This window comes from Gadus morhua, chromosome 18 (assembly GCF_902167405.1).
Source record: "Gadus morhua chromosome 18, gadMor3.0, whole genome shotgun sequence".
Classification (NCBI taxonomy): Eukaryota; Metazoa; Chordata; class Actinopteri; order Gadiformes; family Gadidae; genus Gadus; species Gadus morhua.
The window spans coordinates 9929045-9943275 of record NC_044065.1 but is presented as its reverse complement, the minus strand read 5'-3'; the positions used below and the strand labels follow the sequence as shown (position 1 = coordinate 9943275).

The 14231-nt window shown below is 44.6% G+C and overlaps 2 protein-coding genes across 12 annotated transcripts in view; both read left to right on the top strand.

The window, feature by feature from the left end:
• Window positions 1-5650, top strand: part of LOC115530789 (disks large homolog 5) — a 36591-nt gene extending 30941 nt beyond the window's left edge. For all 5 annotated transcript variants that reach the window (XM_030339553.1, XM_030339552.1, XM_030339551.1 and 2 more), the window contains exons 29-33: window positions 60-203; window positions 545-672; window positions 1680-1789; window positions 3648-3757; window positions 4330-5650. In XM_030339553.1, the coding sequence (XP_030195413.1) occupies window positions 60-203; window positions 545-672; window positions 1680-1789; window positions 3648-3757; window positions 4330-4433 (596 nt within the window). In that variant the 3' untranslated portion in view covers window positions 4434-5650. The remainder of the gene's footprint in view (window positions 1-59; window positions 204-544; window positions 673-1679; window positions 1790-3647; window positions 3758-4329) is intronic.
• A 923-nt stretch (window positions 5651-6573) lies between these two features.
• Window positions 6574-14231, top strand: part of LOC115530790 (calcium-activated potassium channel subunit alpha-1) — a 79275-nt gene continuing 71617 nt past the window's right edge. For 3 of the 7 annotated variants that reach the window (XM_030339558.1, XM_030339559.1, XM_030339557.1), the window contains exon 1: window positions 6575-7485. In XM_030339558.1, the coding sequence (XP_030195418.1) occupies window positions 7288-7485 (198 nt within the window). In that variant the 5' untranslated portion in view covers window positions 6575-7287. Of the gene's footprint in view, window positions 7486-14231 lie in introns of all 7 variants that reach the window. The other 4 variants (XM_030339563.1, XM_030339562.1, XM_030339561.1 and 1 more) reach the window with 2 other exon arrangements.

Sequence of the window (14231 nt, the reverse complement as noted above, 5' to 3'; positions counted from 1 at the left end):
AAGGTGTGTGTGTGTGTGTGTCTGTGTGTGAGACTAATGTCTTTGTACCGGTTCTCTAGACGGCGTCTGCTTGGCCTACCAGCGGGTTCAGAAGGTGGAGTGCTCCTCCCCCAGACCGGTGCTGGTTCTGGGGCCCCTGGTGGAGGCCAACAAGGACATGCTGGTGAAGGAGGCCCCTGCTAAGTTCTTCCGTTGTCTCCCTGGTGAGTTAATGGGGTCTTGACCAAGCCCGCTCTTGAGCCCACTTCCATTTTCGGAGAAAATGTGTCATCCTGCCGCAGTATATTTTTAGATAGTATTTTATTTTATTCATTTGATATTTTTATTTTAGAGGGATGCATTGATGACACTTCATAAACATATATGAAGTTTCCCTCCATCTAAACCCTGCAATCCCATACAGTGGATAATATAACATCAAAATTTCGGATAAATCGCACGCACATTAAAGGGGAACTTCGCTGTGATACATCATTAGAAGGGGGTCCGTTTTGTCAAGAGAGTTCCAGAAGCCCTGTTCTGATATGCGGGATTGTGCTTCCAGAGGTGATGAAGGCCTCGCAGCAGGCCATCGAGCGGGGCGTGAAGGACTGCGTGTTCATCGACTACAAGCGCAGGAGTGGCCATTTTGACGTGACCACCGTGGCATCCATCAAGGAGATCACAGAGAGGGTACGTCGGAGCGCGTCACGCCAACGCTGCCTTAACACTCTTTTCGTTGGCGCATCTGTTTGCCATGTTGTGTAATTTATAATCATAGTTATGTTTTGGCCGTCATTTCGCCATGTACGTTATTGACATTTCGACAATATCGAATAACTAAACTATATAGAAATACAATTGAAGGAGATGATGATCTAAATTAAATATGACATGCTCCTTGGCCACGTCTCTTCTAAATCAACAGGCTGCATGCTGTTCGTGTATTAGTTAATTATGAGTTGAATCATTTATGAGTCGGGGTACTTAGAGATGCTAGAATCAATATAGAAGTATGGATTTGTTCAGACCACTGGTGTATTTCAGCACTTTGCTTCATGCATTTATTGAGGGATTTCTGCCAGTATTTATATTCATTCATGCTGCTCTCAAATTCTTCAGCCTAGGGTATTGATAATTCAACATCATTATGCATCTTTATTAGTTTTCTCCAAAACTTTAGCATGCAACTTTTGAGAATCTTTCAGATTTTGCATTGTTCATGAATCCGGACGTTGATCCTATCCAATTTAGTTCCCTAACGTCTTACATTACACATTTCATTCTCTATTGATTTCAAATTAGACCCTTATATGCAAAAGAAGTTGCCCTGCAATAAAATAAAAAATAAGTTCTGATTGATATGCGAAACATAGTAGTAGGCAAAGTTGCAAACGATGCATAAACTAGTAGCCAAGTTTAATGTTTCACACAGCAGGGGAGCAAACGTTATAGACGAGAAGCTGAATGAAAGGGCAGTTTTATGTACTGTGCATCAATATAAACCCCCTTTTCCAGCAATTGTCATCAAAAAAGACTTGGCCCCCAAGCAAGTCTATCATCTGACCCATAACCACCTGCAGCGGCGTCCCACACCTATGTGCCAAAGTCCACCCTCCCTGTCCCCGACATCATTGGGTGGATCGCCATCCATCATTCCCAAAGGGCTGTTGTCATCTATTCTAATCTTTTCCCCGTAGGACTGCCACTGTCTGCTTGACATCGCGCCGCATGCCATCGAACGGCTTCACAGCGTCCACATCTACCCCATCGTCATATTCATCCGCTACAAAAACGCCAAGCAGATCAAGTGAGTAGGCTCCCGTCGCCGTCGGTGACCGCTTCTGTTGTGCATGATCACAACGGGATGGTAAAACAGACAAACATAAAAAGCAGGCAGAACAGGGGGGGGGAAACCAAAGCAAGGAAAAGCAAGCGTATCACAGCATGAGGTATCACAGCACTACAACACTGTCATTATAAACCTAAACCCAAGAAATGAATACATCACTAGCTAGTGATTTCACTGCTTGCACATGCACAACGTTGTGTGAGGCAAATGCCACTTGAACTTGACGAGTATGATGTCAGTTGGAGCCTTTCCCTGTAATAATTTCCCCTAATCCCCCATCCTCAGTGATGAGTCCATCGACGGGGTGGGGATACCTGATCTAGAGATGGATGAGCTCACACTGCCCTGGTTCCCACCTTCGGGGGTCTCTTGAGGAGGTGTGGGTTTCCCTCTGTCAAAGCAGGCGTTTATTTCACCGTCAACTCCCATGGTCGCTGCTCGCTGCCTCTCCTTGTTGGAAGACAAATTACTCAAATTGGTCGGCTGGCAACTCGATTAGCCGCAGCTGACCTCGACGGCAATCACCTGTGGTGCGTCACCGTGTTTCATCAGAAGGACGCCAATGTGGTAGCTCTGCTAAACCTCCACCTAGCACCACTCGTGTTCTCTCTCTCTCTCTCTTTCTCTCTCTCTCACACACGCACACGCACGCACGCACACACGCACACACGCACACACACACACACACACACACACACACACACACAAACATTCACGCAAACACCACCACCCCAATTAGAAAGACCTTTAGAAAGGCAGACATGCAGCCTTACACGTTTATTAACAGCCCCACACACACGCATAGATTCATGCATTAGGCGAACACTGAATGACTCTCACCACTGCCAAGCACGCTGTGACGTCATCAGAGTGCCAGCTGTGCCACAGTGAGGCGAGAGGTGGCCTTGGGCTTCGCTCTTTGGTGTGGGCTGTCTTACCAAACAATACTGGCTGTCTTGTCGCACACACCCACACATGTCGGCACGCATGCACCAACACACACGCAAGTGAACAAACAAAGACGCAAACAAACACAGATGCAGACAAGCGCACACATACAGACACACACACACACACACACACACATACACACTTGATCACTCACAGACACACACACACATACACTTGATCAATTACAGACAAAGATTTAGATTTAGGGCATTTAGCAGGCGTTATATCCAAGGCGATTTGTCAGAACGAGAAACCATAATATATCGCTGTCGGTTCAGTAAAGATGCAAACAGACACAAGTGCCAAGCAGCTACCATTGCTAGGTTACATACACACACTTGATCGCTCACAGACACACACACAAACAGCTTGGATGCTACTTCTTAACCCTCTGGGACTTCTAAACACAACAGATTCAAGCTTACTACACTGGCTGCGATATGTTCAGGCGTGCAGGGAACTGATTCCCTCAGCTACTTCTGTATGCGTGGCATTTAAAAGAGCATACACACATTTCAAAGAGTTATGCAAATTGTTTAGTGCATTGCCATCTTTAAATAAACAGCTGACAGTAATCAGAACACGATCAACGCAAGTAAATCAATGTCTAATCAGGCGTCGAGGTGGGGTGAGCTCAGACATGCTGCCGTGAGAAAAACCATTCTGTCGCTCCAACGAGACGGGGAAAGAGAACTGTGCATTGCCTGTGTGATAAAGTTCTGAAGCGTCTCTAGAGGGCCTCAACCACTTTGACTCGTGGAACAGCACCTGCACATGCACGTGAGACTGTTCTGCAATCAGATGTCTGTTGTCAAAGCGATGTTGAAGTGATCATCTCCCCCCCCCCCAAACCTTGTCTCCCCAGGGAGCAGAAAGACCCCCAGTATCTGCGGGAGAAGGTCTCCCAGAAGCATTCCAAGGAGCAGTTCGAGAGCGCGCAGAAGATCGAGCAGGACTACAGCCGCTTCTTCACAGGTCCGTGGTGCAGGCAACACACGCGTTGTGCACACAAACCGGTCGTTGGGTAGGGGAACGCCAGCTGTTCCCCTACCCAACGACCGGTGTTTGGGTCCTGAGTAAGGCCTGTTCAGATTGTGTCGGGTCGGAGACGTGCTGCTGAATCACGTTGGGGGGACGGGGGGGGGGGACGGTCTGCCGTTGCTGTGTCACCCGGGTAATGAGCAGACAGGCGGTGAGTCAGACCCGTCTGCAGCACGGCCCGCCGCTCCCTCGGTGCTCCTTCAGGCCAGACGCAATCCAATCACACCCGTCAGCTGAGGAGACGAAAGGGCTCATACGCTGGTTCAGCTATATATTTGTTTCATTAAATATTTGTTTATTTCAGTGCTAGGCTTTTTGTTATAACCTGGTGTAGACGGTGGAAGGTGCCGAGGGACGGGAGAAAGGGGGGGGGGGGGTGAGGAGAACGAATGAAATGAAGCGTAGAACAAGATTGGAATCAATCGATAGCACCAAAAAGCCGGAGCCGCCGCGCCCAGTCAATTATTGTTTGTCGGTTTTGTGATGCATGCTGACGTGCGTTGCAGGTGTGGTCCAGGGGGGCAGCCTGTCCTACATCTGCACCCAGATCCTCACCGTGGTGGAGCAGGAGCAGAGCAAGGTCCTCTGGATCCCAGATGGAGCGCCATAGCACCGCCACCTGCTCCACACACACACACACACACACACACACACACACACACACACACACACACACACACACACACACACACACACACACACACACACACACACACACACACACACACACACACACACACACACACACAGAGGCTGAGAGAGACAGAGGTGGGAAAGACACACACGCGCGCGCACACACAGAGAGAGAGAGACACTAACACACGCACACACACAGAGGCTGAGAGAGACGGAGGCGGGGAGAGAGACGCACACGGAGAAACAGACACAGACACACACACCCCAGCGGGGTCGGTACGTCTTAGCGGTCGTCATGAGTGACAGGTCTCCCTCCACACAGCCCCGCAGCATTAGAAGTATGAGGTTTGTAATAGCACTGACGTTACGGACATGATAACCCCCACTACAATAGTGATGTACTACAGGTAGATTTTGTTTACACTAGTGTTTTAATGCGTACTTGAATGATTTTCATCTTTTTCCATGAACATTTGGCACTCCTTAATTCCACAACCTGTTTTTTGTTCTTTGTGTCTCGGAGGCCGGTGTGCAGCAGTAGACTGTAATTAAATGTTAATCATATCAGTCCATACCTGAAGGTAGAACCTGTGCCGTCTCCACGTCTTTGATTTAATACCTTTTGTTGATTAATCCAAGCCAATCGAAGGTAGGTTATGAAGTCTATATAACTATATCAATGTAGCTATCTTCGAATAAACGTGTCAATATTGTCCGGTGTTCCTGTTTATAGGGCACATCTGTGGCGATTTTACTTATTTTTTCCTCTTTTTGTTTGTGGCACTGCAATATTGTATTGCCATCGGTTCTCAGACGTGTATAGGTTGTGCCAAACATGTAGGTGTTCACTACACAATACCTATACTGCAGTTATGTTATCAACGCTTGGATATCTGTAAAGCAATAATACCACAGGTACGGTAGTCTCACAGTCAGAGGATATCCAGCGTGTTACTGATGTTGGCAATGTTGACACAATGTTTTTGCTACTTTTTCTGAAGTGAATAATTTAAGAAGGGATATTTTATTTCTGATTCACAGCAGACAAAGTATTTACAATCTCCTCTTTGACGACAAATCATTGTCCGCATTTCATTTAATCGGGTTGGATTTAACGGTCCATTTCAACTTTGCTCTAATTTAATATTTGTATCAAATATTGTAAAAAAATAAATAAATATAATGAACGAAGTCTGTATGTATGTTTGTTTGTTTATGTTCATCTATCACAGTGGTTAATTATTTGTTTTTTTTTGTATAGTCTACAGTTACAATTTGAATGATAAACACAAGAACATTAAGAGTTGTCATTGAGTTATTACTCCTATTTTGAATTTAAAAAAATGTGGTCCTTCTCAAGTATTTAGTCCAGGTATTCTGCTACAATTCATAATGATCGTATTGTTTGCCTTCTATCATCATCAACAGGCCTGGACAGCTGCACATTAGTAATCATTCCACAATACGTCCAGTAGAGGGTGTGAATCGCTACTCTAGATTACACTCTACCACACCAAACACGCACGCCATCTCCTCCGCTCTCCCCAGCTAAGATCAATAACCACATTTCCCCTCTAAATGTGTACTGCCGTATACGCAGCTGGTGGCTTCAAACCGTGGTTATAAATGACCCTTTAATTTAACGTCATGCTTGAACATCATGAACGATCATGTATATATCATAACCTAATTTCGTAAATCCACAATAGCCGAATTACTTCGCATTTGTTCAACAGGTTTGTATATCTAGCGCCAGATCCCATCTTGTACGAGTCCCCCTAGATTTAATTATCTGAGTCAGGTTACTAATGGCCATGTAATCGCTATATAAAGAGATCCGTTCTCTTGTTTCCTCTTTTCCTTATAAAGTATACGCTATGAATGCTCGAGAAATCACACTCACGCGCGCATGCATTTAGAAAAACGACTACTTTTAACATTTCAAGTTGACGAGCCTAAAGAAACTGCAACTTGGGGGGGAAATAATGACAAACTGCACCTCATGAGAACCAAAATGATCTGATGGAGTTGATGGCTCCACCCCCCCCCCCCCCCCCCCCCCCCCCCACACACACACACACACACACGCACACACAAACACACCCCCTGCTACCTGTAATCTGCGATGCCATCTTCCTAGTAGATGTGAGAGCAGCTCTCTGGCACACCGAGAAAGCAACAAAAAAAACGCTTAGCATTAAGCAACATCTACCACGGAACACGAAGCGTTGTTGACCATTGAACGAGGCAGGACTAGAAGAAGTAGCGGACCTTTGCTTTTTAACAAACTGCGCGTTGTTCAACAAGGTGCAACCCAGGAGTGGGAGCCATCGATTGCCATCAGAGGCGGATGGAAGGAAAGAACACACAATTCTGGGCGATTCTAATGGTTTGACCTGCTGGGATACTAAAAGATACGTAGATTTTTTTTTTTATGAGGGCATGGATGAACATGAATGAACGTTCCCGCGACCGCTGTTAACTGTGAAAACAGTTCCCCAAGAATATGATTATTGTGGGGCATGTCTATTGATTTATAGCGGCGCACTTGCTGTTCTCGAAGGAGCGCTGCACACCATCCAATTCCTTGGTGATTTTCTAGGGATATTTGAGTGTGGTTTTTTTTAGGACGAAGGCAGATGGAAACGCCAAGTAGTGAAAGGTGGATGACACAATATGGCTGAGCCGCTGGGGCAGGGGGCGCTGGCAGACGCTCCCCGAAGCATCTCGATCGTAGTCGTTGTGGTTTGGCGAGTGAACCCCGGACACATAGTTTAATCATCTTACAATGCAATGAAAAATCGATAAATTCATCCCCGGACTGCTCGATGATCCACATGGCCAAGATGAACGTGATCATACCCTTCTCGGCAGATGTGATCTGTGACAGCAACAGCCAGCGCATGTGGTGGGCTTTTCTCGCCTCGTCCATGGTCACTTTCTTCGGGGGTCTCTTTATAATTCTTCTGTGGAGAACTATCAAGTACCTGTGGACGGTGTGCTGCCACTGTAACGGCAAAAAGAAGGTAGGCTACGCCATTTAAACCTTTGAGTACTCCAAACATGTACGACTTCACACACAGAGGATCAGTTTATGTTGAGATATTCTTGTTTGATTTCTGAACAGCACACAGAAACTAAATTTGTCAAAGAACAATCGGCCGCCTTACTTTTACCGATGGTGTTCAGTCAGGGTTTGAAACTGCCTGTGTTTTCTTCAGGATTCAATGCAAGGCTGTGCATAGTCCTGACTGAAGTGAATAATATATAGGAAGCTTTGGTGATGGATGTCTTGGCCTCCTCAGAAGTGTTTTTGTCACGCAAACCTGTGATGACACCTGTTGGTGGGTGCCTTAAATGAAGCACATGAAGTCGACAAGCTGGAAGTGTGTGAAATGCAAATATTTCTTAACAACTCGAATGCTTCGATCGACATAGGCTATGTTAACGCGATTTATTTTTATTTTTATTTTTTTAAAGCATCTGTCTACTCCCACACTGTTTTCAGTTGTTGTGATGGTCACACTACTCTCAAAGTGGTTGGAAGTCCCTATGAAATATAATATGCCTATGTCTAAGAAATAGGCCACATAGTTATTAATGACTTGAGGTTATACTCACGTATCAACAAGTAGCCTACCTGATAGGCCTACCTGATGTTTAGGTTTAAATACACATTGCTTTCTGCATTAACCTCTTGTTGGAGCTGAAACATTGATGGTCATCTACTTCTGAGTGGCCTTATGGTTTCTTGTAAATGTGGCAAATGTTAAGGTGAAAAATCATCTATTTACTACAATGTCAGTGTGTTGTTTGCTATTAAATAGCGGTTTTGTCGATACAGTTGCACAATAGACTGCTCGCTATATTTACCCATGAAGAATAAACAAGGGAAAGTAAACATTCAAGTACTGGTTAAGCCAGTAGCCTACAATATGACCTATATCGCAATATATAATCAAAATCACTTTTAGAGCACAAGTCCTTATTTATGCCTCAGACTATTTTTAAAAGTCTACGTGCATCTTCCCATGACGTCCTCACTACTTTATGTTGCACTGTTCGAAACTCTTTAGACATGCATCAAATCTTGTTGGATAGGGGCATCAAACTGAAACGTGACGAAACCAGAAAAACCTACCTCCTTGAACAGGGAAAATCGTTCCCATAACCAATACTAACATAATTGTTAACAATCATCATACTATACTATTGTATTCTATTATTTTGGCACACTTGGGCGGTGGGGGGGAACTGTAACTGTGACACACATCGCAATGACCCACCCATTGCAGCTTGACACTGCAGTAGTGGGCTGTGTGTGTGTGTGTGTGTGTGTGTGTGTGTGTGTGTGTGTGTGTGTGTGTGTGTGTGTGTGTGTGTGTGTGTGTGTGTGTGTGTGTGTGTGTGAAGAACACTGTACCAAGATGTACTGACCACACCGGGGGGTTTCTGTGTTTGCGTGTGTGTCTCTCCCAACCTGTCCGTCTATCTTCCTCTTTGTGTGTGTGTGTGTGTGTGTGTGTGCGTGTGTCTGTGGTTAGCAGGTGACGTATGTGGCGGTGCTACAGTGTTCAGTCATTTCCCCAAAGTGTGTCTCTGGACAGGCACTGTGTGAAGGCGAGACAGTCCATCCCAGCCACTGCGTAACCCTTCAAAGCACAGTTCATGGCCTCCTCCTTTAGCGCGCCGGGGCTGCTAAATGGCTGTTCTTCACTGTAGTGTTCTCTCCTGTCAAAGTGAGTCCTCCTCACACGTGTCTCCCCCCCCTCCAGGGGCTAGCCGTAGCACTAACGTAGCTTTCAGGAACTGTTCAATTCAGACCCCCATAGTCTGAACTCTACGAAGAGAGATATTTCAGGCTTTCGTTTGCTCGTCGGTTCTTAAGAGTATGACCGGGTTTTGGGGTTTTTCCTTAGAGTTAGACTTTTTTCTTTTTTGTGTTAGACTTTTTGTCTAGAGTTTTTCATGTTGAACTTTAGCCGTTCATGGGGCTACTATAGATCCTAGAGTAGCTAATGGAACGAAACACAGTCAGCTCTCCTCTCACACCTCGGCTCTGAACGTTTTCGGCGGGTGTTCGTCAACAGGCTGGCGAGGAAGGAAGCGTGGAAAAAAAAATGGCAGAAGCTGTGCTCCATTAAAGGTCTACGTCGCTGACCTTTTCAGAGGAGACGTTTCTGTCTTTGGCTCGCTGTAGTTGGCTCCCTTGTAGAATCGTTGTTGGTGTTGGAAAGCAGCAGATCTGTCTGAAGTCGGGTTGTTTTTTCGGGGTTATTGAGGGATTTTCAGATCAGCCTTGGTCATTGTTGTAATTCATGGCCTAAAAAACTGTGAATTAAATTCTGATTCAAGCCTCATACTGCATCATATGAGATGTGTGTCCTCTCATCATGTATCCAAATATTACAATTAGAATGAAAGACATTCAACTCTAATATCATTAGTGCTGGCCAAGCCTATTTTCTAGCTCTGTTAATTGCAAAGGATAAGCACTGTAAATCAACCTCCTTTTACTTCCAATTACTCCTTGTGGCAGTTTGAGAGAATGAACACCGCTCACTTTGAATCACTGCTGTTTTCTCTCCCTCTCCCTTGGCGCCACACTCACCCTATTCTTCCTTTTTTATTGCCTGAGAGCTACCTGCCGCATGCAGGCACGCACGCACACACACACGAAGACAAACGCACGCACACCTCTGTGCCTCCTGCCAAACCGCTTGCCCCAATAATGTCAGAATGGAGCATACACCGCTATGTATGGTATATGCTATTTAAATCAGGTTGGGGTTCGTTATTTTCCTTTTTCTTTTTGTTTTCATGGCTTTTTTTTTGTATGTTTTTGTTGCTAAGCAACTGGCAAGCAAAGTATTTTGTCGTAAGATGAAGAGGGAGAAAGAAATATCTTCCACTTATGCAATCACGGCGATTCACTGAGATGCTGGCAGGTCAGGGATGTGAGTGGTCAACCGCAACTCATCACCCCTAACCTGAACCCCCCCCCCCCCCCCGACCGGACCAGCATGGACAGATCATAAGCCTGCTGAACTTTGAGTCGATTGAGTCCGTGTGACTCATCCACGGACGCCCTTCACGTTTCCTGTTGCCATTCTTTCTGGCCCTTCTTTGTTTTTTCATAAGACTGATCGTACCCTTCACCATCCCCTGGGCTTACGTCAGAGGCCGGTACCTCTGTGTGTGTGTGTGTGTGTGTGTGACTCTGTCTACATCTATATCTTTCCCTCCTTGTCTGTGCTTCTCCGCCTGCGTCCCTCTCTTTCTGTGTCCCTGTGTTAAAGGACACCCGCCCCTCTGCCTCCTACCAGGGGCAGAGCTCCAGAGATGGATCTGCTGCCTGGCGGGGGCCCGTTGCCTTCCACCCAATCTGATAACAAGCAGTAAAATGTCCCCCAGTCGCGGCCTATCATTTGATGAATAACCGCTGATATCCATCGGCCAGGGACACAAGCAAATGTTGATTGTGCAAATGATATCTCACACACACACACACACACACACACACACACACACACACACACACACACACACACACACACACACACACACAGGCCCCAGATGACAAAGATCAGATAAACTTACGAGTCAGATCTGCGGTGCTTTAAAAGAGATGGATCGTATCCAAAAATGTCCCCCCTCCCCTGTGTCATTGGTCACCAACGTCTGGCCCTCCAAAGGGTCTGGTGAAATATTATAATGGTGTTTGCTGAAGGGCGCACTGGCGGAGCCTTCCGGAACAATAATCAATGCGCTTCAGCCAGCAGGAAGGATTTATAGTCATCAAATGTGTCAGGTTTATTAAGGGATGTGGATGTCTGAATCACAAGCTTCTCTGAGTTTTTGGGAGATATGGAAAGCACTTTTGGTAAGGCTGTTATGATTGAGGGACATTGGGGATTTCATATCGGAATGGAAACCGAATAGTGTCTTCTCCTTTTCGTAACTCCTTTATCTCTCTCTCTCTCTCATAGACTCTCTCACACACACGCGCATCTTTTGCTTTCATACACCTTCTTCAATGTCTGTCTGTCTCTCTATTTATTTATTCCCCTTAAGTGAAAACAACAGCTCTTTGTGCTGCATGGTTTATTACTTTTTATCTGAGAAAGTTCAAGAAGCTCAACAACAATAACCGTCTCTCCTGTCAACTTCAGTTTCCATTTCATTTTGTTCACCGCCAGGAACGGTTGAATGCCCAGACAGGCAGACACTTAATACTTTTGAAGGATCTCTATTGTGTTGGCACACGTCCAACTCGCATACAGGCCCAGTATTTCAAACCCCTCCATTTATTCGTATGATGTCGCCGGCTTTGCCTTCCAATGTAAAATGTCATGTCACTCATATACTCTATACATTTTATGCTATATTGAAATGGTTCCATCGTCACTGTTGCATAACTTAGCCGGATTAACAGCTCCTGCCTGTCATTGGACCATATAGCATCACAACAGGTCTAGGGTTAAAGCAAATGTTAAACATGCCAAGTCCAAGTCCTTGAAGGGGTGTTTGGTGAATCGAGCAAGACAAATAATTCAGATGGATGCTGTTACAATACAGATTTTTCAGTTTTTCTGTTTTATTTGACCTGAATCAGACCTGTATGTGGGATCATAGCCTAAAGTATGTCGGATCAGCCTAAAGCCTCAAGTATTTTAGATCACAGCCTAAAGTATGACAGCCTAAACTTTGGTGATAACTTCCAGGTTATTTGCAATTTTAATTTTTTTGGGCAATTGAAATGCTGTCCATCATCTGTATTAATAACCTAACTTGTCAGGTTAAGCTCTGATTTTAGCGTCTGTCTTCACAGGTCATAAATGTCTTCGCTCCGCTCCATATAATCACAGACTGGGGGTCATAACTTTGATGTGCTCTCATTTTTTATTTTTTACCAATCTGGTCCTTTGGAACATCTTAAAGGTGCAGTGTGTAGGATTTAGTGCCATCTAGCGGTGATGATGCAGATAGCGACCAACTGAGTACCGCCCTCACCTCCCCTCTCCCGTCATTTGAATACGTCGTCGGAAAATCAACCATCGAGTAGCAGAGTTGTAAAGTGACCCTGTTCCTTGATTGATTTATGAATGGTATTTAGTTATTTAGTCTGTAAAACTAAAGGTCATAGCTTACAAGTAAGCTAATGATACCATGATTAAAAACGCGTCCTCTTTAGAGTTGTTTCTCTCTTCTGGGCTATCGTAGAAACGTTGGGGGCGCCGTTGAAGAGGACCCGCTCCCCGTGTAGCTATAAAGGGCTCATTCTGAGGTAACGAAGACACAAAAAATCCTATTTTCATGGGAATATACATCGATTAAAACATGCCCATGAATGTAATAGTTAATTTCTGCCAAGGCCGTTCTGCTTGATGGCACTCAACTCTAAGCACTGCATGTTTTTAAGATTGTTTACATTTCTCCAATGGAGCATACTGAAGAAAACTCGATAGGGCAAATGTTATCCTAGACCTCTAATGTCACTCCATTTCAGCTTTCTTATCATCTTTGTGGATCCATGAATCGATATCCATAATGTTCTGCCTTTTTAATGGAGGCTCTGTGGGCGCCAATCCTGTTGTATTGCCAACTAGCAGTTGGAAAAACGTTTTGAAGAGAGATGATTATTTTGTGTGCCATGGACTTTTTCAAAAATGTACCATCCACCCTATTAATCAAGCGGGAAGAGAAAATTGTTTCCAGTTATTTAATCTACCTGGAACCCTAGGTTTGAACTCTGCCCTTTGTGAGTACAAAACACAATATACAGGCTAGATTAGTCGACAGCAGGGGAAGGGTTCACCTGTACTCCCGGGTTCTGCCCTCCAAGTCTTCTCTGCTGTGCCTCTATGATCTATGATTAAAAAACCTGTGATGGGTATTAATATATGGTTGAATAATTTAGACTTTCTGCAGGATTTGTGTCATGAGCCATGTCCTATTTTGGTTTCCTGTACTTTAGTCTTTGAGAAATTATCGCACTGGTCCTAGCCAGGGTGAAAAATGTCTTATGTTGATCAATGATCACTGAAATTAGGTATTACAGTCAGGCTAACTGGGGACACCTAAATTTAGAGGTCTTTACAATTAATCAAAATGCCACTGACTGTAATTCTACAATGAGCACAGTAGTGAAAAATAGAAAATGTACGTATCACACATAATGAGACATAGTATTACAAGTATTGTATTTTTGTGACTACTTTTTTGGCTACATATTCACATGCCATAAAACACAATTATTAAACATGGAAAGTCATGAAAACACAGAAATAAAATGACTTAAAGCCTTAAGTACTGAAGGCAAAGATTAAACTAAATATTTAGTGTGTGTGTGTGTGTGTGTGTGTGTGTGTGTGTGTGTGTGTGTGTGTGTGTGTGTGTGTGTGTGTGTGTGTGTGTGTGTGTGTGTGTGTGTGTGTGTGTGTGTGTGTGTGTACGTACACTGCATACAGCATATTGTACATTATGTGGAGTGCTTGCCTGATGAAATCTACAGAGTATAGTATGTAAATGAGGCTAGACTCTTGGTCCTCGTGGAGCAGACATCCAAAGCTTTTGACCTTAAAACCAAAACATGCATCTCTCCGTGAGTAATTGGACCAAGGCATGTCCTATACCACTGCCTGCCATTAGCCTTTGAACTTTAGCATTTCTGGCATAAAAGATTCATAGCGGAGGCATATTTCATGGTACATTTTTAGATGTGGTCATTAAATGGCTGGACAGTAACAGTGGGATGCCAATTAGGCATACT